This window comes from Gambusia affinis, linkage group LG04 (assembly GCF_019740435.1).
Source record: "Gambusia affinis linkage group LG04, SWU_Gaff_1.0, whole genome shotgun sequence".
Taxonomy (NCBI): domain Eukaryota; kingdom Metazoa; phylum Chordata; class Actinopteri; order Cyprinodontiformes; family Poeciliidae; genus Gambusia; species Gambusia affinis.
This window is the reverse complement of record NC_057871.1, coordinates 29,197,591-29,218,850: the sequence shown is the minus strand read 5'-3', so window position 1 is coordinate 29,218,850 and position 21,260 is coordinate 29,197,591. Positions and strand designations below refer to the sequence as shown.

At 40.4% G+C, this 21,260-nt stretch overlaps 2 protein-coding genes across 5 annotated transcripts; both read right to left on the bottom strand.

The window, feature by feature from the left end:
• Positions 1 to 484: 484 nt before the first annotated feature.
• On the bottom strand, positions 485 to 6,495 carry msmo1 (methylsterol monooxygenase 1). Its single transcript, XM_044115755.1, has 6 exons — positions 6,415 to 6,495; positions 4,450 to 4,720; positions 4,217 to 4,365; positions 2,451 to 2,577; positions 2,201 to 2,355; positions 485 to 1,249 (listed from the first exon to the last, which is right to left on the bottom strand). Exons 2-6 carry the CDS (start codon positions 4,702 to 4,704, stop codon positions 1,060 to 1,062), a joined length of 876 nt encoding a protein of 291 aa, XP_043971690.1. The 5' UTR covers positions 4,705 to 4,720; positions 6,415 to 6,495; the 3' UTR covers positions 485 to 1,059.
• Positions 6,496 to 7,033: 538 nt separating this feature from the next.
• klhl2 (kelch-like family member 2) lies at positions 7,034 to 20,584 on the bottom strand. Of its 4 annotated transcripts, none has more exons than XM_044115752.1 (15): positions 20,502 to 20,584; positions 17,036 to 17,155; positions 16,841 to 16,947; positions 15,698 to 15,837; positions 15,321 to 15,483; positions 15,022 to 15,131; positions 14,824 to 14,940; positions 11,995 to 12,144; positions 11,775 to 11,892; positions 11,147 to 11,344; positions 10,941 to 11,042; positions 10,528 to 10,656; positions 9,637 to 9,777; positions 9,406 to 9,549; positions 7,034 to 8,395 (listed from the first exon to the last, which is right to left on the bottom strand). In XM_044115752.1, exons 2-15 carry the CDS (start codon positions 17,071 to 17,073, stop codon positions 8,367 to 8,369), a joined length of 1,686 nt encoding a protein of 561 aa, XP_043971687.1. In that variant the 5' UTR covers positions 17,074 to 17,155; positions 20,502 to 20,584; the 3' UTR covers positions 7,034 to 8,366. The 4 variants fall into 4 exon arrangements, with proteins under 4 accessions (XP_043971687.1, XP_043971684.1, XP_043971685.1 ...); XM_044115749.1 differs by lacking the exon at positions 20,502 to 20,584 and adding an exon at positions 20,177 to 20,313; XM_044115750.1 differs by lacking the exon at positions 20,502 to 20,584 and adding an exon at positions 20,177 to 20,313 and having other exon boundaries at positions 15,716 to 15,837.
• Positions 20,585 to 21,260: the final 676 nt, after the last annotated feature.

Below are 21,260 nucleotides of genomic sequence, written 5' to 3'. Positions count from 1 at the left end.
TTTATTTATTTATTTATTTATTTATTTATTTATTTATTTCGAACAGACAAAAGTAAAATCAAGAAAGAAAAAGAAAATAAAAGTTAAAACAATTTTATGTTATCTGTTCGAAATATCAAATTTAACAAAAAGCTACTTAGACCAGTGTTCTTTAATCATAAAACAATCATTGTAAAGTTATTAAAAACAATTTTCTTCCGAGAATTTTTTTTTTTATTTCTAGACTTGAGAATTGTAAATTGATACATGTAAGATAAAATTAAATTGCAACACCTGCATGTTCTTTGAATTACTTACGTATGTTTTGAAAGTATTACCCTACTTCCTGTTTAGCGTTAGCACTGTGTTGGCCTGTGTGCTGGCTGAAGCTGCAGGGGATCTTTGATGGTGCAGAATAGCAAACAAATGCATTCTCTTCAAAACAGAAAAAAAAAAAGACTATTCAGACTATTATCACGATCCAAAAACACAACTTCAACCAAACTTTACGTATTTACAAGCTTTTATTTTAACACAAGTACAGAAAAAGCGATACACAGTCAGCGCTTCTTTTACCGTTCAAATTAAAAAAGGCATCTGATTCTTATATGAAAAAATAGAGTGGGACAACACGGAAGAGACACACGAGCCAATTCCCTTCTTCTATCTAAAATTTACAAGAATTTTTTAATCGAACCCCAATCAGATGATTTCTGCTGAAGCCTGGGGATTAGCTGGAAGAACTCAACACCAGCTAAAGGAGGAAGTGCTAAAGTGCTGAAACATTCAGAGGTAAACAGGAGCATTTCACAACAACAGTGACACGGTGCACCATCTTCACATTTCATCTGACGAAAAGCAAAGAGCAAAATGAGGATGTTGATGTTTTCTTTATTCAGTCTGCAGCTGGTGACAGAGATAGCATGATTATTAAGGCACAGGAGGCAAACTGAAGCCAACTCTCAGTCTGATTCGGATTCACAACACAACAGAGCGGGATTTTGTTTTTCTCCACACCCCTTCCCTGGATGTTTCCTTCAGTGAGCAGAGAGGACCGACAGTCGGTGCTCAGAGTCCGCTTTACTGCTCCTTCTTCCCTCCCTGTTTCTCCAGGTACTTGTTGTACTGGTTGTCGGTGTTCAGGAGCTTGTCCCACCAGGTGAAGGTGGAGGCGTAGTTCCCTACAAAGTTCATGTGGTGGAAGTCATGGAAACGGGCGCCGGCATAGAAAGGGATGAGGTGGAGCGGGTTCAGAGGGATGTCGTAGCCACTGTGATGAGACATGAGAGAGGGGATGAAGGTCAGTCACATTTAGAGACAGAGAGAGCAGAGGAGGAGAACTGTTCTATTAAAACAGGAAGAGGAAATCTAGTCGTGACACGGCAGAAATGACAGCTGTGGTTTGCTTCTTGTTGGTTTCTTAAAAATGTATTCAGTCACAACCTTCATTTCAACAGAGAAGACATCTGATCTTCTCTTTTATTTACAACTATTGTTAAAGTATTAATTTAACTTTTATGGGTTTTTTTCATTTATTGTGGTATTCACAGTATAATGTGATGTACTTCATTATTTTTAATTCTAAAAGGAGTTGAAGTTAAATAAATGTCACTTATTCACTAAATTAAACAGAAATTATAATAATTTCTCACAAGAGTGGCATACATACAAAGACAATAAAACATTTCATTAATTTGATTCTAAATGGCAAAAATACATTTGCAAGAATTTACAAGACAAATTCAATTTGATTCAAAAATATTTTTTTGATCCCAAGGCAGAAATTAAATGTTGTTTGAACTCATATTAATTCAAATTCGCCACAGAGTTACTTTAGACGATGATGACTGCTGGCAGGTGAGATCTCCTGTAGCAGTCTGTATTACAGCAAATCTGAAGAAGGCACTGACTAAAACACTTTTTTTTGTAAAACAGTTTCATGAATGGTCAGGGTTAAAAACAGAGATTTCTAAAACATAGCTGCTTTTCATTCATTAAACTAAAACATTTAGAATTGAATTTATCCTTGAAACGAGACTTTTCTTCTCTTCTGCACCGGTCAAAAACAAATAAATAAAATCCACAAGGAACATTAGTAAAATGCTTCCAAACAAAAACAAGCTTCATGTTTCCTGAAATGTGTTAAAACTGTCCTCTGTGGCCCTCTAATGGTCAACCCCATGAACTACAGGCAGATGTTGACGGTCTGATTGTGTCCCACCTGTGAACATCGATGGTCTCCAGCAGACGGAAAGCCACCCAGGCCCAGAGGAAGAACACGTGGTTACAGAAGATCATGATGCCGATGAAGAAGCCGGCGCCCAGGATGATGGTCTCCAGCGGGTGGGCGTACTCCGCCTGCATGCCGAACGGAGCCTGGGACACGGCGGAGGACACGTCACGTCACATTTAATAAGTAACTCTTCAGTAAAGACTGTGTGTTTGTTTATCGGCCCGGCCGCTTGGCTCACCGTGAACTCGTGGTGGACTTTGTGGATGTATTTGTAGATGCGCCTGTGGTGCAGTATGCGGTGGAGGAAGTAGTGCCAGGTGTCCTCGACGACAGCGCAGCCGAAGCACCGAGCCAGAAGAGACGTCCTGAGAGGCAGCAGAGGAGGAGGGGAGTGGTTAGACAAAAACCCAACGATTCACCTGACAGAGCAGTGACAAACGACAGCACGTCCAATAAACCTTATCACCACATTTCAGTCAATTCAAATTCAATTTTGAAAAATCCTAAACTGTTTTTACCCTAGAGTGGATATTGGTGACAATGTGCCTGGTCCAAAAGAGCAGATCTGTTCAGTCTAATTCTATACTTTGTGCTAGAAGCACATTTGTCCTTTATTATTTATTTTACACTATATTTAGAATCCTAATTGCACTTTCTGAACCTTTTGAAAGAAGGTTTGTTGAAGTTTATTTTTACATGTTTGACCAACGTGTTCAAGTTATAGTTTTTGTCAGTTTTACTTCTTTATTATTTATTTTCCATAGGCTGTTCTACTCCTAATTGCACTGATTGAACAAATTAAGCTGTTCTGTTTTTACATGTTTGACCAAGCTTGTGAAGTATTTAAGTGTGCTGTACTGGTGCAGAGTCGTCAATTACATTTTTAATTCAGTACATTTATGCCTATCTTTAAAAAATAAGAAGCATTTTAAGTCATTGCAGCACTTTTTTCTGTATCAAATCAGTATCAGCCATTACTAAACAACCGATATCTGTATCGGTAACGGAAAGGAAAATAGTGGATTGATGCATCCCTATAAAACATACTATTAGAAATGGACTTCATAATAAATTATTCCTTTAAACCTTAAAAGTATAGTGAAACCAATTTGTTGCACTCAGTTGTTGTATAAGTAATCATAGTGTATGGGGGAATTTTTCTGCCATGATCAAAGAGCCCTGCGACAGACTGGCGACCTGTGCAGGGTGAACCCCGCCTCTCGCCCGGAACGTAGCTCGAGATAGGCACCAGCAACCCTCCCGACCCCATTAAGGACAAGGGTGAATGGAAAATGGATGGATGGATGGATGGATGGATGGATCAAAGAGCACACATTTTCTGTCTGGAAGCAGGATTTCATGTCTTTTGTTCTCAAAACGTTTAATAGTTTTGCTTACATTTTCATTTTGAAAGCAGGACTTCATGTACTTCTTCTCAAAACTTGTAATGCTTGTACTCAAAACTTCTCCTCGCGCTCAGACATAGCCTCTGCTCGGACTCTCTGCTCGCTTATGAAACATTTTCTGCTTGCTTCTGGAGCAAAAATGCACCGTAGTCTGGCAACCTCTCAGAATTAAAGTGTTTTACTGGGTGCGTTTGTTTCCTTCTAGTGGGTGTGCCTGTGTGGCTACTATTGATTGTAGCAACCTGCTCCAACACACGGTATGTAGGGAGTTGGTAGGGTGAACAAACTCTTGCCTAAGAGCAGTAGCTGTTAGCGATGAGTAGCACACTGCTGGCAGATGCTCAGTGTTGTACGGAGCAGAAAGCTGATGCCGTTGTTTCTCCCTACACCCAGATTTTGTAAACATGCAACGAAGGAATCAAGGAAACACTCCAGGTGTTTTTGATGAAGAAATAATATTACAACATGATGTAAAGCTCAAAAAAGATGATTTTACGTAATACTGCCCTTTCGATATTTAACAAATTAACCAATATGAGGGAACTAATTAATATCAAACGTTTATGTGGGACATTGCTGTTAAGTAGTTTTCACTGACCAGCGGGGCATGGAGTCCCAGTCGTACGGGATGCTGAAGAACTCTGTGAAGTAGTATGTTCCACAGATTAAAGGAAACTGGATGACAAAGTGGTTGAACAGCAGCATCTTAAAACATGTCCACTGCTTCTCCCACGTCTCTGGCTTGTCCTGCAACGAACACACACACAATTTTAAAAAAAGCAACATACCAAAACCTAAAACCACGCCAAGCAGCGTAGAACAAACACCGACCTGCTGGATTTTGTATTTCTGCATGAAGGGCAAGAATTGGAAGAGGAAGCCGGGCAGGCAGAACAGGAAGTAGATGAATTCGTGGACGATGAGCGACCCCCATGTGGCAATCTGGAACTTGGTGTAGTTGTCCAGCATGTAACCCCAGGCGTGCTTCAGGGAGGGCTGCAGGGGGTTTTCTGGCAGCACAGCGTCTACGTACTCCACTGCCAGGAAGGCAGAGCTCAGGATGTCTGAAGTCCCGTTCGCCGCCATGATGTGAGGATGCAGTCTGGAGGAAGAGACCAACACGCTTAGACGTAATAATTACATCGTAGCTATACATCAGAAGCAGAAATCAGTGTAACTGCACTGTTTCAGAGATATCATTTATCCGCATGTGTCACTTTACCTCAAGTCTATTCCTTATATGTACAGCACTGGGCCTTTACTTCTAAACTTTCATGGTTTTTCGTTTGACTTTGGCTACTTTTTCAGTTATTTTCTGTCTCATCCCAATTTCAGAGAGCTGCTTTTGTTTCTTAAGCTGTTCAACTCCGACCTACTGAATGAATCATACAGCCATTCAAAAACAGCTTCTAAACTGAGCCAGCTCTGTGCCTGTATCGCTGAAGCTGGAACTCTCCCAAGAACTTTACTCTCAGAAGTCATAAAGGTCAGATTTATTTCTGTTGATTAAGCAGAAAATACTATAATTATCAAAATAACACACTGTTACCAATTTAAAGACAGACAAGAAGCCATTTTGTGGTCGGAATCAGACGTTTGATCGGTTTTGAGCGGTGATTGGCTGGTTGGAAACAGAACAACAACAGACATGGCATGAAGCAGGTTTCCTGTAACAACACTCTTCATTGCAGATGCCATTACCAAGGATAAGAGACTCAGTTAGCTATGTTTCCTATCAGTGAGCTGCTGGTAGTCAAGGATGCAAAGAGGAATAAGAAGGTGTTTGTCAGGACTCTGTTTCTCTTATGAAATGTCCAAAATGACATTTTAAAACACACACAGACAAACTGCTGAAAATTTCAGGCACAGACCAACAAAATCTTAAATTACAAGAACACTTTGAATTAAACTGCTGGTTTAAGGTGTTTTCACTCTTCAGACCTCAAGAAAGTCAGTGAGAGAGAAATATTTACAGAAGATATGAAATATTGAAATGTTTTCTTTTAATTTTTTCTTTATTCTCATAAATTAGATTGTACTGTTTTGCTACAATGTCTTTTTATAGTGAAAAACAATTTATCATTTACATTTATTTATGCAATTACTAATTATGGTTGAGGTCTTTTATTTATGTGTCTACGTTTTGTATTTCCTAAATATGTGTTGTTTCCTGTTTAATCATCTTCTAGTTATACAGAATTAGTTTGGATTTATTTGTCTAATAACGTATGTTTTGTAGTTATTTTGACCATCTGGTATGTTTCCAAAGTCACTCTGTGTGTTTTTTTGGCCTTTGTTTTTAGGGGAACCCTCCTTGAATTTTGACCACTATAAAGATTCCAGCGTTTTGGAAGCAAAATGTTCAAAAATAAGGCGACACACTTTTTTGTGCATGACACAAAATAGAATTGGTTTCTTATTTTACCAATTTAAGTTAAAGAAATAAAGTGTCGAGTTTTACAAAATAAACAAGATTCATTTGCTGCGTCTACCAAACTTCAAACCACATATTTGCAAATACGTACATTTAAAATTGTCATTTTTTTACAGCGTTTAAAATCCTTTAAAATTCTTAAACAAAGACCTACTAACGGATAGATCAACATATTCAGTCTTATGAGAGATAAAAAGTTACTTACACCACACAGTTAGCCCACTATGTATCATATTAGCTAAAACCCCACGTAAACATCGAAACAAAATAATAAACCTTTTGAAGCTAACAAAACATGTTGTAAAAACTTTTAATTCAGCTAACTGTTTCCCCTGCAGAACTGAACAACTTAACAGCCTCACCTTTCCGCAGCACGTCCGTCTACCTGAGGAAGAGGCGGACTACCTGGTCAAGTACAGTAATATTGGAAAATTCTATAGGCCGACTCGAGAGGAGAGTGACGTGATGACCAAAGCGGCTTCACTGATTGGTTCGCGGAATGGAGTGATGATAGTGAGACTGGAGGGCTCTACTGTGAAAGCCAATAGGAGGCCGGATCTGTTTTCATAAGTCCAGCAGGCTGGATGAGGGTAGAGATGGGGTGGTGGGGATGTCTGCCATCAGAATATTAGTCACATTTAGTTTTTTCCTTTTTTATATATACTATATAAAGTTTGACTTTAGTTTGCTTTTAAATTTTGCTACGTGCTCCAACCTCAGCTGTCTCTGTAAAATAACAGACCTAAAGGCTCAGCTGAATAAAACGTGGGACAAATACAATGCAAGTCTAAGGAAGAATTGTTTACCACCATACGTTTTTAAGTACAATTGTACATACTAAGTACTCTTAAATTACATGTACATATTAATTTCTTTTTTTTTTTTTTTGATTTTGCACAGGAAATGTAATTAAAACCGGATTACCAGTAGAAACAACGCAAATTCACAACAAGCAAACTCACAAGAATCACACATGGCACATGTAATTTAAATGTTTTACTGATATGGCAAAGTTTTAAAAACAGATTATTAGCATTTCACAGCTTTAAATACAAGAAGCATATTTATTAATGATAATATAAAACATGTAATAAAACATTTTCAGAGTTATAAGCCTACATGACATTCATCAATACACTGACGAGAAACAGCGATACCACTTTCACTTTTTCAGAGCGACTCTGACAATAGCAAGAAATGAAAGAGACAGAAGAGAGAGAAACTCAGGAGGAGGTTTGGTCACTTTCCAGAAAGAGAGAAGAGATCAGAAACACGGAGCCATAAAAAGAGACAGAAAAGAGGAGACATTAAAATTGGCACATTCATATTACGTCAGGGTGTGCAGTAGTTATAAACGTCATTACACCAAAGGAAAGGAGGAAACTGGCGAACAGGTTAGAGACAGAGTCCATGCATTGAGTTCAGTCTGCTGTTGCTTTCATTAGTGTTTCTAACCACGGCAAATATGGCCGCTAGTTAACAAGACTCCACTCTCTCTCTTCCTGACAAAATTAAAGTCTCCTATTTCAACAAAAAAATGTACATAATCATGTTCTCAAGTGCTTTTTAACATTCTGTTATTCTGCCTCAACACTAGCTAATACACCATCCTAAAGTCATGATTTGTTTATCTCAGAATAGCGGCTGTCCTGGTTCCAGTACCGAAGCTACAAAACAAACATGGAGGACTCTGACATTCAGGCACTCATCCGGGCCTCGCTGCAACACTGGGATAGCCAAGAAGTCAGACAAAGTGTGTTCATGCAGCGTCGAAAAAAAGGCCTCACCGCACAGACTCTCTGATGCAAACAAAAACATGCTTACATGTGCGAGCAATGGAGCACCTTAATACGCAAGCACACCAGCTTCCTCTCCGGAGGAATAAAAACAGAACTGCTCCTCCTCTCCTTCGCTCTGCCACAGATCTGACGGGTGGTCTCTCTCTCGCTCTCTCTCTCGTATCTGGTTTGTGTTAAAATTAACTAGTGTTAAAGTAACTTTGCAGTCATAGCAGCTTCATATCAGTAGCGTTTCAATGGCACTGCAGTGATCCAGGTGGTGCTTCCAACCCGACTGTATCCTCCGCTGCCACAGTCCCGCTGGGAACCAAAATAAACGCAGGTTCGACGCCCCTTGTCCGCTGCGGCGCCTCCCAATGTAAGTGCAAGAACCTTCATCATTCCCAGCATCAACATCTTCGTCGGTGGCTGTGCTAATGCTGCCTATCTCCGCATTGGCATCGAAGACAGATCCAAGATCGGTGTTCAGCAGAACGCATTTCCACTTTTTAATCACAGGCAGGAGTCAGGAGCAGTCATAAGGGCTTGTCGATCACCGTCACACCTGCAACACGGAGGAAGCGGAGCTGCATTACTCCTGCCATGTCTCACACATTGGTCATATCACACGAAATGCACAAAGCCCTGTAGATGTTCAGAAAGCTGTACATAACATGGGAACATTTCAAAACTAGAGCCAACTCTGCTAAATATTTAGGATTTATCAGAGAAGCAACAACATGTAAGGGGTTTCCAGGTTCCTACTGCAATTATGTAGCACAATTAAGTACTTATATTACCTTCAGTTGTTCTAAAACCGCTGTACATATCAAATATGACTAAAAAGTAATTTTACTTAATTTAATGCCTTGCCTCTCTGCCTCTTTAAGAAGCTGACACAAGGGGCAGTATTCTACACAATACTAAGGAATGTTAATTTGCCTGCTATTGTCACCACTCTTTTGAGCAAAGGATGGAAGACATAGGGTTGGGCATTTGTTGTATCGTTTATCATTTATTGTGATAAATTTATCACAATACAATTTTGATTTATCCTTGTCGCGATAAATTACAATTGATGAAGTTTAAAAACCCCTAAAACTGTCCAGATTGTCGAAATTGTTAGTTTTGCTTTTTTTCCTCCACTGTTTCTTCAATAAAGGCATATCAATAACTATCAATAAATATGATTAATGCAGTTACTGTCTTTATGTGACAGGTTTACTAAAGGAGTTATGATCGTCACAAACATACCTAAAAAAAAATAGTTCTTATTGTCATTTTTTATCATTATAATAATAGTACTACAAAATTTTGTGATAAAACTTTAAGTCGATAGTGGACATGCCGAACGCTCTTGTAGAAGAAAGTAAAATGTGTTTCAGTCCAAAGCACAGCAAACATCTGGAAGGTGACATATTCTAAAATATCTGCAGCTTTAATTGCAGCACAATGTGGTTTTCACAGTATGAACCCAATAATTCACATTTCAAATATTTTTATATAAAAAAAAAAGGGTTTAAAAAAACTTGGGAAAAGTCACATTGTGTCTGTGACTCGACGTGCTTCTCTGACCTGCATAACTGCGGCCTGTGCTCATGCAGGCTGGCAATAGCATCCACTTGTCAGTGGTTGGATTGTAGAACTCCACCGAGGCCAAGTTGCAGCTGCCGTCGTCGCCTCCCACCACGTACAGCAGGTTGTTTACAGCACACACTCCTGAAAGCACAGACACACGGAGACAAACATCCACCAGTGGAAAAATCCAGCATCTGATGCGTCCAGGTGGGAATCCTCCTGACTCACCTGCGTTCCGTCGACACATGTTCATGTCGGCTACCTGCCTCCAGCTGTTGGTGGCTGGATCGTAAACTTCACAGCTCTTCCTCACCAACGGACCGTCATGCCCCCCCACAGCATACAGCAAACCTTTTAACACACCCACACCTGGGAAAAGCACCGTACAGGATCAGATGCAGATTATCTGGTCAATTGTGTTGCAGTAACACAACTTTTGAGTATCTGATTTTACCAATAAACAGGATTAGAGATGTCAACATTAGTAGTGTGCCTTTTTTTTAAGAGTTTTTCTAGTAGTTTCTTATATTTTAGACACGTCTGAAATAGATAAACCACCAAACTATCAGTCTTCTTCCCTCAGTAAGAACTTCAACACCAAAGAGAGTTGTTACTTGCACAAACTAGCCAATTACCTGTGGCGGAATTAAATTACATTTTATTTGCATTGCACCAAATCACAACAAATATCGTCTCAAGGCACTTAAAAAAAAAAAAAAAAACTTCAATTCAATCATACAAATATTCCAATTGATCCTAGTTATCAAACAATACAGTGCCCTCAATTAATTAAGCCAAGTAGTTGGAAAAAGTAGCTATATATTTCTAAGAAAACCCTGCAGACGGCATGGAGTCATGAACTCACTGACTGAGTTTTATTTGTTTTTATTTTATTGTTTATTGCAGCTCTATCAGTCCACTTAAACAGCTGAGTGGTTTCCATGGCAAGTTAAACAAATTTTTCAAACATGCATGAAAGAATCAAGGTGACACGGCATGTTTTTGATGACGAAATAACATTGTAACATGATGTAAAGCTTAACAAACGTTAATTTTGTAATACATAATACTAACCCTTTAACAAAATTTAAACTCACATTTGATGACACAATCACACACCTGCTCCACTGCGTCTCGTGCCCATCTCCGCTATGTAGCTCCACGCGTTGCTTTTAGGATTATAAGCTTCCACTGTACTCAAGCACTGCCTGGTAGCTCCATCATAACCTCCCACAGCGTACAGGATCCCTGGAAGCATCGGAAATCATTTCAAATTGAACAACTAATGGTATTTAAAGTGGTTTACCTGTAAATCTACAGCGGTCTTAGTGTGGTGCTAAGGAGGAGCGTGGCAGGTGTCACTCTCGGACAGCGAGGAGGACAAAAAAAAAAAAACTCCAAAAAGCGAACTCCGCCGGACAGCGGTAAAAAGCTCGCGGGGTTCAATGAAACCGGCTAAATATTTGTTATTTCATGCGCTGTTTGTACCACCTATTTGTCAACCTTCAAATTAAAATCAGGGCTGCAATCACCGTTGACAACACCGACTCCTACGCTGCTGCGCCGGGTGCTCATGGGCAACACGTGGAACCACTCGTCAGTCTTGGCGTTGTAGGCCTCAACTGTGGAAAGACCTGCAGTCACAGAGAATGAACCAGTCAGAGGAAAAACCGTCCGTCATCCATCGCTTCACAAACACGTCTCATCAGGTTTCAACCAGAGAAGGAGGAAGCGGTACCTCTGCTGCCGTCGAAGCCGCCTACGGCATACAGGAGTCCGTTGAGCACAGCGGCGCCGAGCGTCGACCTGCGGTCCTGCATGCTGCTCACGCTCGTCCAGCGGTCCATCACCGGTTCGTAGCAGTCCACCGTCCGCACTCGCAAAGAGCCGTTGAAACCACCCACAGCATACACAGACCCCCCCATGTACACCACACCTGCAGACCCAACACACACCAGTGAATTTAACGCCAAGTACCGGTAGTTATTTACTGGTGTTCGCTTGGAGGTTTCTGTAAATCATAGAGGAAGCCTTAGGCTGGTCTATGCGTACTCTGGTGACACAGCTTTTCACCATCTTCAGAGTACACAGCACTTTATTCAGAGCAATGCAAACATATTCACTCCCCTAGAAGGGATTTCACATTTGGCCCAGTTCAATCACCAAATCAAGGTCCACAGCTCTCGAGGGAGAAACTATTACAAACACTCCATAGTTTTTCTTCCACTTTTCTATAATTAAGCACTACTTTGAGTTGCTCTTCGAAATAAAATCTGAGCTAAACATTTTCAGGTTAGTGGCATGGAAAAAGTTCATGGAGCGAGAATACTATCACAAGGCAGTTTTAGCAGTTCAGGTTTTCCTACCTGCTCTGCATCTTCTAGTAGGAAGTTCAGCCACTTGGTACCATCGCTGCTCCTCAAAGTCGAAACACTCAACACTTCGGATGGCCTTCGGCGCCTGACCTCCAACCACCACCATCACCTACATGCAAGAGAAGCCACACTGCACTTAAAATAGTGTTTGAAACACTTGGAACATCTCAGCTCTTCTGAAGGGAAGGCTCTGGGTGGTGACTATCTGTACCTTAGGGCAGGAGACCGGCGTTCTCATCCGGGTTCGAGCGGTCTTCATCAGAGCTCGCTGGTCGGCTGGCAACAGGTGGTACTTCATCGCCTCGATCAGGTAGTCTTTGCAGGCACTGCTATTCTTTATCAAGAACTCTTCCTCGACACGCTGATGGCCAAACAGGAACCAATCAGAAAATGGAACTAGCCAGGTTCTGGTAACCACAAGGACAAGCTCGAAGAAAGCCGAAGCAAACGTTCTTGGTATTGGACATTTACATCGACACAAACTCTTGATTTAAATTGAGCAAACATTTTATTACTAGAGACAAAAACTGTAGAACAAACATACAATATAAAATGTCTAACATGTGCAAATACTCGTCCACTACAGCGGAATCAGCTCAGATAGTACTGATCATTGCACTCTCTTCAATGTCTACAATGATTGAAGTTTTTGTTGAGGTCAGGCATTTAAATTATCAGGAGACTTGCCGTTACTTAGCTGCTGTATAATCTCAGTGGCTTGGCTTAGGGGTGGCGTACTTCAAGGGTGACGTCTTGGCCCTTTTCTATGATTTACAACACCATTTAATTTTCCTTTGGGATCAATCATTTTTATTTGAATTCAAACATCTCTGTGAAGGCAACACTGAACTGACCTGGCCTGTTAAACTCTACAGGATTTTCAAGACTTTTGGAATCCTGGATATTAATTATTAATTGTCTAACGTGTTTTAGCAGCTAATAAGTAATACCATTTATTCCAGGATTTAAGGAGGGATGTTTAGGTTATTACTTCAGTAACTTCGCAGTTCATGTCAAATTTCCAATTTTACAGTAAATATCATCTTATTTTATAAATCATTTCACAATTATAAGTCACAAAGTGCTTCACAACAAAGAGAAATAATTCTGATACATCTAAAACAAGCCATAGAAGATAAAAACACTATTAAAGTCTAAATGAAAACATGAAATTATAAAATCTCAAAACTCAGTTTACTAATTTAAGTTGCCTGCACCAGTAACTTGTATGTATGCATATGTATATATATGTCTGTCTGTATGTATAAATAGTAATATTTATAGTTTTTCAGTGATTTTTTTCTGTGACATGTCACTGTCAAATTCACTGTTGTGTCTTTGTGCAATGACAATAACATAAATCTAAGTCTAACTGAATGTCTTATAAACTGGTTTCAGCATAATGTCCAGCAGTCAAAGACTGAATTGATGTGTTATGGTCGGCTGTCGCGCCACATGAGTCTGTGCTACTAATTTACCCTCTGACCAGACAAACTGTCACTGTTCAGACTCAAAGACTGGAGCAAGACAGCTTTACTTCTGAAAAGAAGGACTGGAAATGTTACAATTCATGCCAAGATGTACCAAACAGTCCAAAGCAGGTGTAAAGAGTTCTGCCTGGAAACAGGCCAACTTGTTCCTAATGAATAGGTAAAAGGATTATTAGAAGAGTCTATATAAGACGAGACTAAAGCATGAATAATCATCTCGCACTCAGTCAGAAACAAACCTTTGGAACAGTTGAGTCGTGACCATCTGTGTTCATCTCTGACAGAACTCAGCTGCTGAATCAGCTGGGACGTCGACTGAGAGCTTCTTGCTCTGCTTGTTAGTGTCAAGGTGTTTTATTCACCACAGTTGGATGCTTCCAGTCATTTCAGATACAGTTTCTATTAGACTGCATGTTCTCTCAGGTTTTAAATAAATCATTTTATCCATTTCAACTGAATTCTTTTGCATAATTAATGAAATGTTCGGCAATGACTTATTAAATGTAAACTTTGCATAATATAGACAACAGTATGTGTTTTTACACCTATAGCAAACAATGTTAATTTTATTGATCTGGTATAAAAAGGGATTGTTTACTCCCACTATACAATTTGATGAAAGGCATTTAAAAGCAAAAATTGTGTTTGTCCTTTTTGGGGGTTTTTACAACAAACAAATCTGTAATTAACTTCTGTCACGTCTCAGAAGTATCCATGTTTATGTGTTTAGATCTGCTAGCTTCCAACAGCAGTTTTATACTAAGATCAATGAGGTAGAATCAGCATTCATCTGCTGCAATTTCATCTGATGCATCACTGTTCACCACCATCTCAACCCATTTTATTTTTCTGAAAGGACATTACCACCCCAAGAGGCCAGACTTTAAAAGATGAATTAGACAGTAAATCACGGCGTACGCTTCACTTTTAAGAATCACTCATGCTGAGGCGAGTCAAGCTTCTAGATACAGTCACTCCAGTTCACTATAAAAAAAATTATAACAAAAAAAAATGGATTGTATTGTTTATAAACAATACAAGAAATGAACCCTTTTATAATATCTTTAACCAGCATTTCACTAAGAAGTAGCTAATATAAGCTCAGCAGATGTGCAGTTCCACCAGGTGTTTGCTAAATGTCGCTGGCTAGTCTGGAGGAATTTCACTAGACATTTCCAAGCTTCCTGTGAGGTGGAAGCTTGGGAACTGCTTCCACCTCAAACTGTTCAAAAACTGAACCTCCTCACGGGTTCAGTTTTAGAGGAGGAGCTCCATTGAAAGGTGGTGGTAGATTCCACAGCTGAATGGTTGCCACGGAGATTAAAGGATTTCTCAAACATGCATGAAAGAATCAAAGCAATGCCCAAGAATTGTTTTTTTGAGGGAATAACATTATAATATCATGTAATGCTCAAAAAAGTAAACATGATACTGACCCCTTTGATGGAGTAAAAGTTTCAAATCTCGTGGCTCAATAAGAAGTGATCTTCTTTGGTGAGATAATGTAGATTTTTTGTCCGATGAACAAAAAGCAGATAGGTTGGGCGTACCTGCACCAGGTATTCTCTGGAGAGCAGCGGCAGACGGACATGCTCCATCAGGTGGGCCAGGTGTTCCTGTCGGACATCTTTGTCATGGTTGACCCAAGCGATCACTGCTTCAAACACCTTTGCAGAAACACAGACATGCATAAGGCTGAAGTGTGTGTGTCTGCTGAATCAAGCACGCGGGCCGGTGGGGGCGTGCACCTTCTCCTCTGACGGGATGGTGAGCTTGTCACTGGCGATCAGGCTGGACACCTGCTCCATGCCCAGGTTCAGAAACTCCTCACTCCCCACCACCTCCGTGAAATTATGCTCTGTCAGCACAGACATAATGTGTTGGTACTACTTCTCAGGCACCAACAGAAGTTTTCAACAGCATCTCCATTAATTACACCTGTCCTCATTCTGTCTCGTCCGCCCCCCCGTCCTAGATAGTCCCGAACAAATGCAAACTGCACTTAATGAAGCGGTGGGAAGCGTTGCCACAGTCTGAGGACACAAACCTGCATAGCTGTTAGCCAGAGACAGAAGCTGTGAGCAGGCATGTAGGTCGGCGAAGGCTCTGATCCCCAGGCAGTTGGACGGGTGGAGCTGGGAGCCCAGGAACTCACAGCAGGCCTTCTTCACCTCGCTGAGCTGCAGCAGTCCCGCTGCAGGCAGCAGAGCCTGGTGGGCGCAAACACAAAGAGTGGCCAAGAGAAAGACAGCAGCTGTCATGGTTACGGTTTAGCATAGACCTGAGCAGGGGGCCAAGCAAACCGGTGAAGGGAGGTGATCTGAATGACACCTGAACTCAAACATTTCTGAAAAATACGCTGGTTGTGATGTGAAGAAGTTTAAGAGGTATGAATACATTTACATGTCGCTGTCAGTATCTTACCACGGAGTGCTTGGTTACCTGGACGTTGTCCTCGGTGACCTGAATCTCTGCAGTGTAGATGTAGTCCACCAGCAGGCCCAGAGTCCAGCCGCCCATCTCCTTTATCCTCACTCGTTTCGCTCTGCTCTCCGTCATCTCTCCTGTCCGCGGCGTTTAAAAACGTCACGATTCAGTTAGTGACAAACACAGTAGACAAAAGTAGACAAAAACTGAAATTATGGCTGGACAATAAATCAATATCAATATATATTACAATAAACACGTGAGCAATATTAGTAGATAATATGTCTGTTAAAATATTTAATATATACAAATTCACTGAACTGTGATCAAGAACCGCACGGCATTCTGGGGAATGTAGGCAGAATGCCGTGCCTTAGCTGCTCAACCTCTCACAAGAGTGCTAAGCAAGGTGGCTAGAATCAACCAACTCACACACTCTTTGGTTACCTAGCAACAACCTGCTGAGTGACTTGCACAGCAGCAGTTTCAGGTTTCTCCACTGAGCCTCATAACTGCTTAACAATACAAATCAATGGCATGAAATTCAAAACTGTGGATAAAACAGGAAAGGTCACCAGTATGTCTGCATTTCAGACATTTAAAACAAAAAAAACCTAACCAATAACTATATAAAGGTTAACTGAGTAAAGTTAGGACATTGTAATTACTGTTAAGCCTGTAAGGTTTTATTTTGGTAATTTTCTTGTTAACAGAATGCAGTTCATCGAAATGAGCAAAAAAGGTTGACAGCAAAACAGAAAAAAGGATCAAAAGCAACTCCATTTCAGCTTCAGTCAATAAGGGAATAAGGAAGTAACTGGGATTGAAATTAAAAATGTGAGAATATTGATTTTTTTATTAAAAAATGTGCTATTGCTAGGATGAATTAAAGGAACTGTGCTGTAGCAGGATAGGTACGAGAACGGATGGCGTAGAAAATTGTAATATTATTTACTCTCGTGACTAGCTTGATGAATGATATGAGCGGTTTGAACAAATTATTATTTAACCATTGACTGGATGCTACAAATTATCTATATGGACTGATATGAATCCCTGACATCGTAACATGTTTTATTTTTTTTTGCCGTATCGTCCAACCCTGACTGAAGCGCGGCGGGGACAGAGGACGCTCCGTACCTGTAAACATGGCGTGGAAATAAGGGCTCCCGGCAGCCAGAACCACCCTGTGAGCAGCAATCTCTACATCCTCTGCAACTATAGTCACATCACACAACAGGCTCTGGCTGCACAGAGGAGATGAAGCGGGAAACAGGTTGCAGGTTACACCGACAGCGGAGGAGGACAAACAACCCGGCAGAGGGGACAAATCACCTGCGCAGCTCGTTCATGACCTTAAAGGCCTTCCTCATGTGCCGAGGGTTCAGGGTGACGGGGCCCTGCCTCTCCACTCCATCCTCTTTATCCAGAGAGTGTGGACACAGCCTAGTACACCTGACAGGAAACACACACACACACATTAATACGGAACATAAATACACACAGGCATCAAAGCAGGCGTGGAAATGAGTCCTATTATGATAATGAGAAATTATTCCAGAAGTTATTGCAATAAACGATAATATTGTTGTTTTTAGGCCACTTTCAAGTAATACAAATGCAACCGCAAATAAATACAAGAAGACATTCTCAAAGATCAATCAACTTTAAAATCCAAGGAACATTTAATACTGGAACTGAAAGACATTCTAAATATCCAAAATAAAGAAATAAAACAACAGAAAATAACAAATAAAATTAATTATGAAGTCTCTGTAAACAAAATTATAGTAAAAAAAAAAAAAAAAAAAAAAAAAAGGCTAACCGAGACCAAAGCACCAGACTGAAGACTTCTGCCATCCAGTTTTTGGTAGAACAAGAGAAAAGAGAAAAATAATAAATCATGCAAATGGAAGTTATTAAGTCTGTTTTAATTTATCATGTAATTACTTGTTTAATTGCGACAGGCCTAACAACCAAAAATCTGTGCAGGTTTTACGCCTTCAGAACTATTGAGCTCCACAGTCAAAAGTTAAAATTTACTTTAAATCTCTATACGGCAAGATTTAAATTAATCATCCTTAACCATTCAATCATCTATAACAATGTTTTAGTTCTTCACACTCAGTGTGTGTTGTGATTACCACAGCCTTGATTAGACAAATCCCTCAACATCACTAAGATATAGAAATGTGAGCATCAAATTATTGTTTTTAAACATCAGTTAAAAAGAGGGGAGCGCCAATAGCAGCTTTCTGACCAATCACTGATTGTCAATCTTTAAAAAGCTCGACCTTCTTTGACAGGGTTTTTGTTGTCTGAAATAGAAAAAGAGGACAGTGGTTGATTTTTAAACCTTTGCCGAGGTAGATAAGATCGGTGGATAAGATCGGCTGATCTCCCAAACTGAAGAACAGTAGGGGTGCTTTATCGGCTGGTCGATTTATTGACCTTTAAACTCTAGTTAAAAGGTCAATATGTTGGTGGAGATTCTCAGTTAAGCAGGAAAAGACAATCAGAAGTGCTTTAATGACAGGCAGCTGGACGTCTTCCTCTCATTTCCTGTAAATCTTTGTTGGTCAACAAGAGAACAAGTCCAGATGTTTTTCATTGAAGTTTTTAGGAAACAGCAGTCAAGTTGGATGTTAAACTCTGCAAAAAAAAAACTAAATACATGACAAAAACTTCTAAATGAATACCTCTATGGCTGTTGATGGTGAGTGTATTTACGACTCGACACCTGAACTCAAACATTTCTGACTATTCCTATGGGTACAACATAATGTTGTCATGGCTACAGTATGGAGCTGTTGATTTCATTTCTGATATTTCTCTTCTCACAGCTATAGATTCAACACCACCAACTTCCCCAGACATCTAAAATAAAGCAACATGTTCAGGCCGGCAACTTCTAAAAACGGTTGCTGAAAAACACTGACGGAACAACATCGGTGCCCAGATTTTCACTACCGCACTTTAAAGAATCATCCAGCGCCTGGCACTGATTTCACCACCTGGATTCTTTCTGCATGGAGGAAGGACAGTATAAATATCACAGCTTTTTAACTCAGGTTTAAATATTTCTTCAGGTTTTAACTGGACCATTTCCTAACTTTTGTGTTTTTTCAACCCACAAAATTAACTATTAGAGCATCAAATCTCAAATTTGGTGTGTAAATCTTATTCATGCTCCAAAGTACAGCTGGCTTAATGCTTAAAAATAAAATCTTTTCTTTCTAGATCTCATTTTAATTTTTACTTTGCTTTATAAAAAAAAAAGCTAAGTTACAATTGCCAGAAAATATTTTCAAATAGTGGCTTTCATTTTAATCAGTCCTTCTACAAGAACTTTTGCTTAATTATAAGAATTTTGTCATAAAATTAGCATAACAAAGATACAATTTTACCAGAATGTCTTAAACTTAGGATAAAAAGTTGTTTTAATTAGAAAAAAAATATTCTAGAGTTATCTAGATCTGGCATGCGAGTTATTTTTCCAGGCAGATTCAATTGCTTGTACAATCATTTCCAAATCCTGCTGCTGTTAATTACTGGATGCTGATGTGTGAAAAGATTAAGTATGTATATGATGAAGCTGTAAAACACTCCTGTCAAACAAGATGGCGGACCGGCTGACATCACTAAACTGTAAAAACACAAGAAGTGTAATGGAGAATAAAAATACATATTTCCAATTAATTAAATCTTAAATCACTAAAACTTAAGCTTTTGATCTTAAGACATTTGCTAATAATATATTGAGTAATAAAAGGAATCTGTAAATTACTGTTAATTCAAAAGTTACAAAGTCGCTTTTTAAATGACAGGGAAAAAAAAACTCCCAAACTTTTTTGGAGATTATTGTGCACTTTTTCTTCTTTTTATGTTTGGGGGAGAAAAAAAGTTGGGCAGAGCGAATTAATCGCAAATTTACTCCATTCCTGAATAGCGGACCCAAAGGGCCAAACGAAATCATCCAGAGGGCCGTACATGGCCCCCGGGACTCCCTTTGGAAACTGATACAGCAGAGTAAAGACACGGCGCTAAAACTGCTGGACAGATAACAGTTGTAGTTGATGCATCTTAGAAATCTCCCCACCTCCGGCCTCTCCTTCATAATAAAAGTACCAACACAACATCATTTATGCCGCTCGTGGCAAAATCATGTCGCCCCTGTTTTCTGTCACAAACACACCCACACACGCGCGCCGCTGTGTGAGTCCACGCTCGTCCTCTTTGGACAAAAACAGAACAAACAAAATCCCCGGATCGGGATCCTGCAGCCTGCCCCTCCTGCTGCTGAATCCACCGGATCATTCAAACCTTGCACCGCCAGGCTGCGGGAGAAACTCTCCCCCGCTCAGTCAACTGCCTCACCGGTTGCCCAGGGTCTCTGCTACTGCGGCACCATCCGTCAAGCAGCCATTGGGAAATGTCAACACACACATGCACACACACGCGCGCGTGCACACTTACAGCGGATGACTGTCCATGATTCCGGTGTTTTTCAGAGGCTGAAAACTTGGCCCTGCAGAATGCACCATTCCATATCCACAGATGGCTCTTTTATGGGTCTGAATCCAGGCATGAATCGGGGCTCAGAGGGCGGGCAGGTGGGCTGACAGAAGCCCCATTAAAGCAGCCTGTCTCACATCAACACCCAGCCCACTGCGGTGACTCTCTCCGCGGACACGTTTCGGTTCAGCTCGGCGGCTCGTGGCCAGCAGCGGCAGCAGTTGTTCTTGTGCTTCGGTCAGGAAGGTAGCGCCCCCCTCCCTACTATACACACACACACACACACCGAACCAGACGGGCTTGATTTTAGGTGTCCGTGCCTTCCTGGGTGTCTCTGGGAGCCGGAGGGGGGACGGAGAAAGATACCTGTTATTTTCCAATAGCAGATTAAAACGCACAAACAAGGACAGGGCGGCAAAGACGGTCTTTTAAGCGGCCAAGGCGTCCAAGAAGAAAGCGCTGTCTCCCTCTAGCGGTGGAAGACTGATCGGAGGAGGCTGCGTGAACTCTGACGGGTATGGCAGTCTGTCTTCACATATAATCCCACTCCACTTCCAGCGCTGCAGTTTTAGACAACATTTGAGCATTTTTGCTGAGACTGAACCACATTATTTTTATTCTGCGCTCTTCCTGAGTCAACAATTTAAATAGTTAGAGATTGCTACATTTATATTAAGATTTTCACACCTGAAGACAAATATGTTTGCGGATTATTGTTTGTTAAATATTAGAAACTCAGACTGGATGGAGAGTATCTATCACATCAGTTTCCAAGTATTTCCACATAGCCTCACTTGGACTTAAATCTAGACTTTGACTAGGCCATTCTAACACTCACCTTCCCAATGGTCCAAATAATTTTTGCCAAAAAATTATCTGGGGGAAAACAAATAACTTTTGTCAAATATATGTATATAATTCAGGAAGGTGGATGATGGGTATTTTCTCAACTCACAGAATACGTTAATACATTTTATTAACATAAATTTTGACAAGCTTCTCCAGCTTTGAAGCAAAGCATCCAAACAGCATGTTTGCTTTCCAT

Excerpts from the sequence above, each read along its gene's own strand:
- msmo1 (XM_044115755.1), bottom strand. The coding sequence starts at position 4,704 with ATGGCGGCGAACGGGACTTCAGACATCCTGAGCTCTGCCTTCCTGGCA. Across the intron at positions 4,366-4,449 it reads AGAAATACAAAATCCAGCAG|GACAAGCCAGAGACGTGGGA; the intron begins GTCGGTGTTTGT and ends TGTTCGTTGCAG. Across the intron at positions 2,578-4,216 it reads TGGGACTCCATGCCCCGCTG|GACGTCTCTTCTGGCTCGGT; the intron begins GTCAGTGAAAAC and ends GCTGCCTCTCAG.
- klhl2 (XM_044115749.1), bottom strand. The coding sequence starts at position 20,244 with ATGGTGCATTCTGCAGGGCCAAGTTTTCAGCCTCTGAAAAACACCGGA. Across the intron at positions 15,838-16,840 it reads TTTCCACGCCATGTTTACAG|GAGAGATGACGGAGAGCAGA; the intron begins GTACGGAGCGTC and ends CGCCGCGGACAG. Across the intron at positions 11,345-11,774 it reads TACTAGAAGATGCAGAGCAG|GTGTGGTGTACATGGGGGGG; the intron begins GTAGGAAAACCT and ends TTGGGTCTGCAG.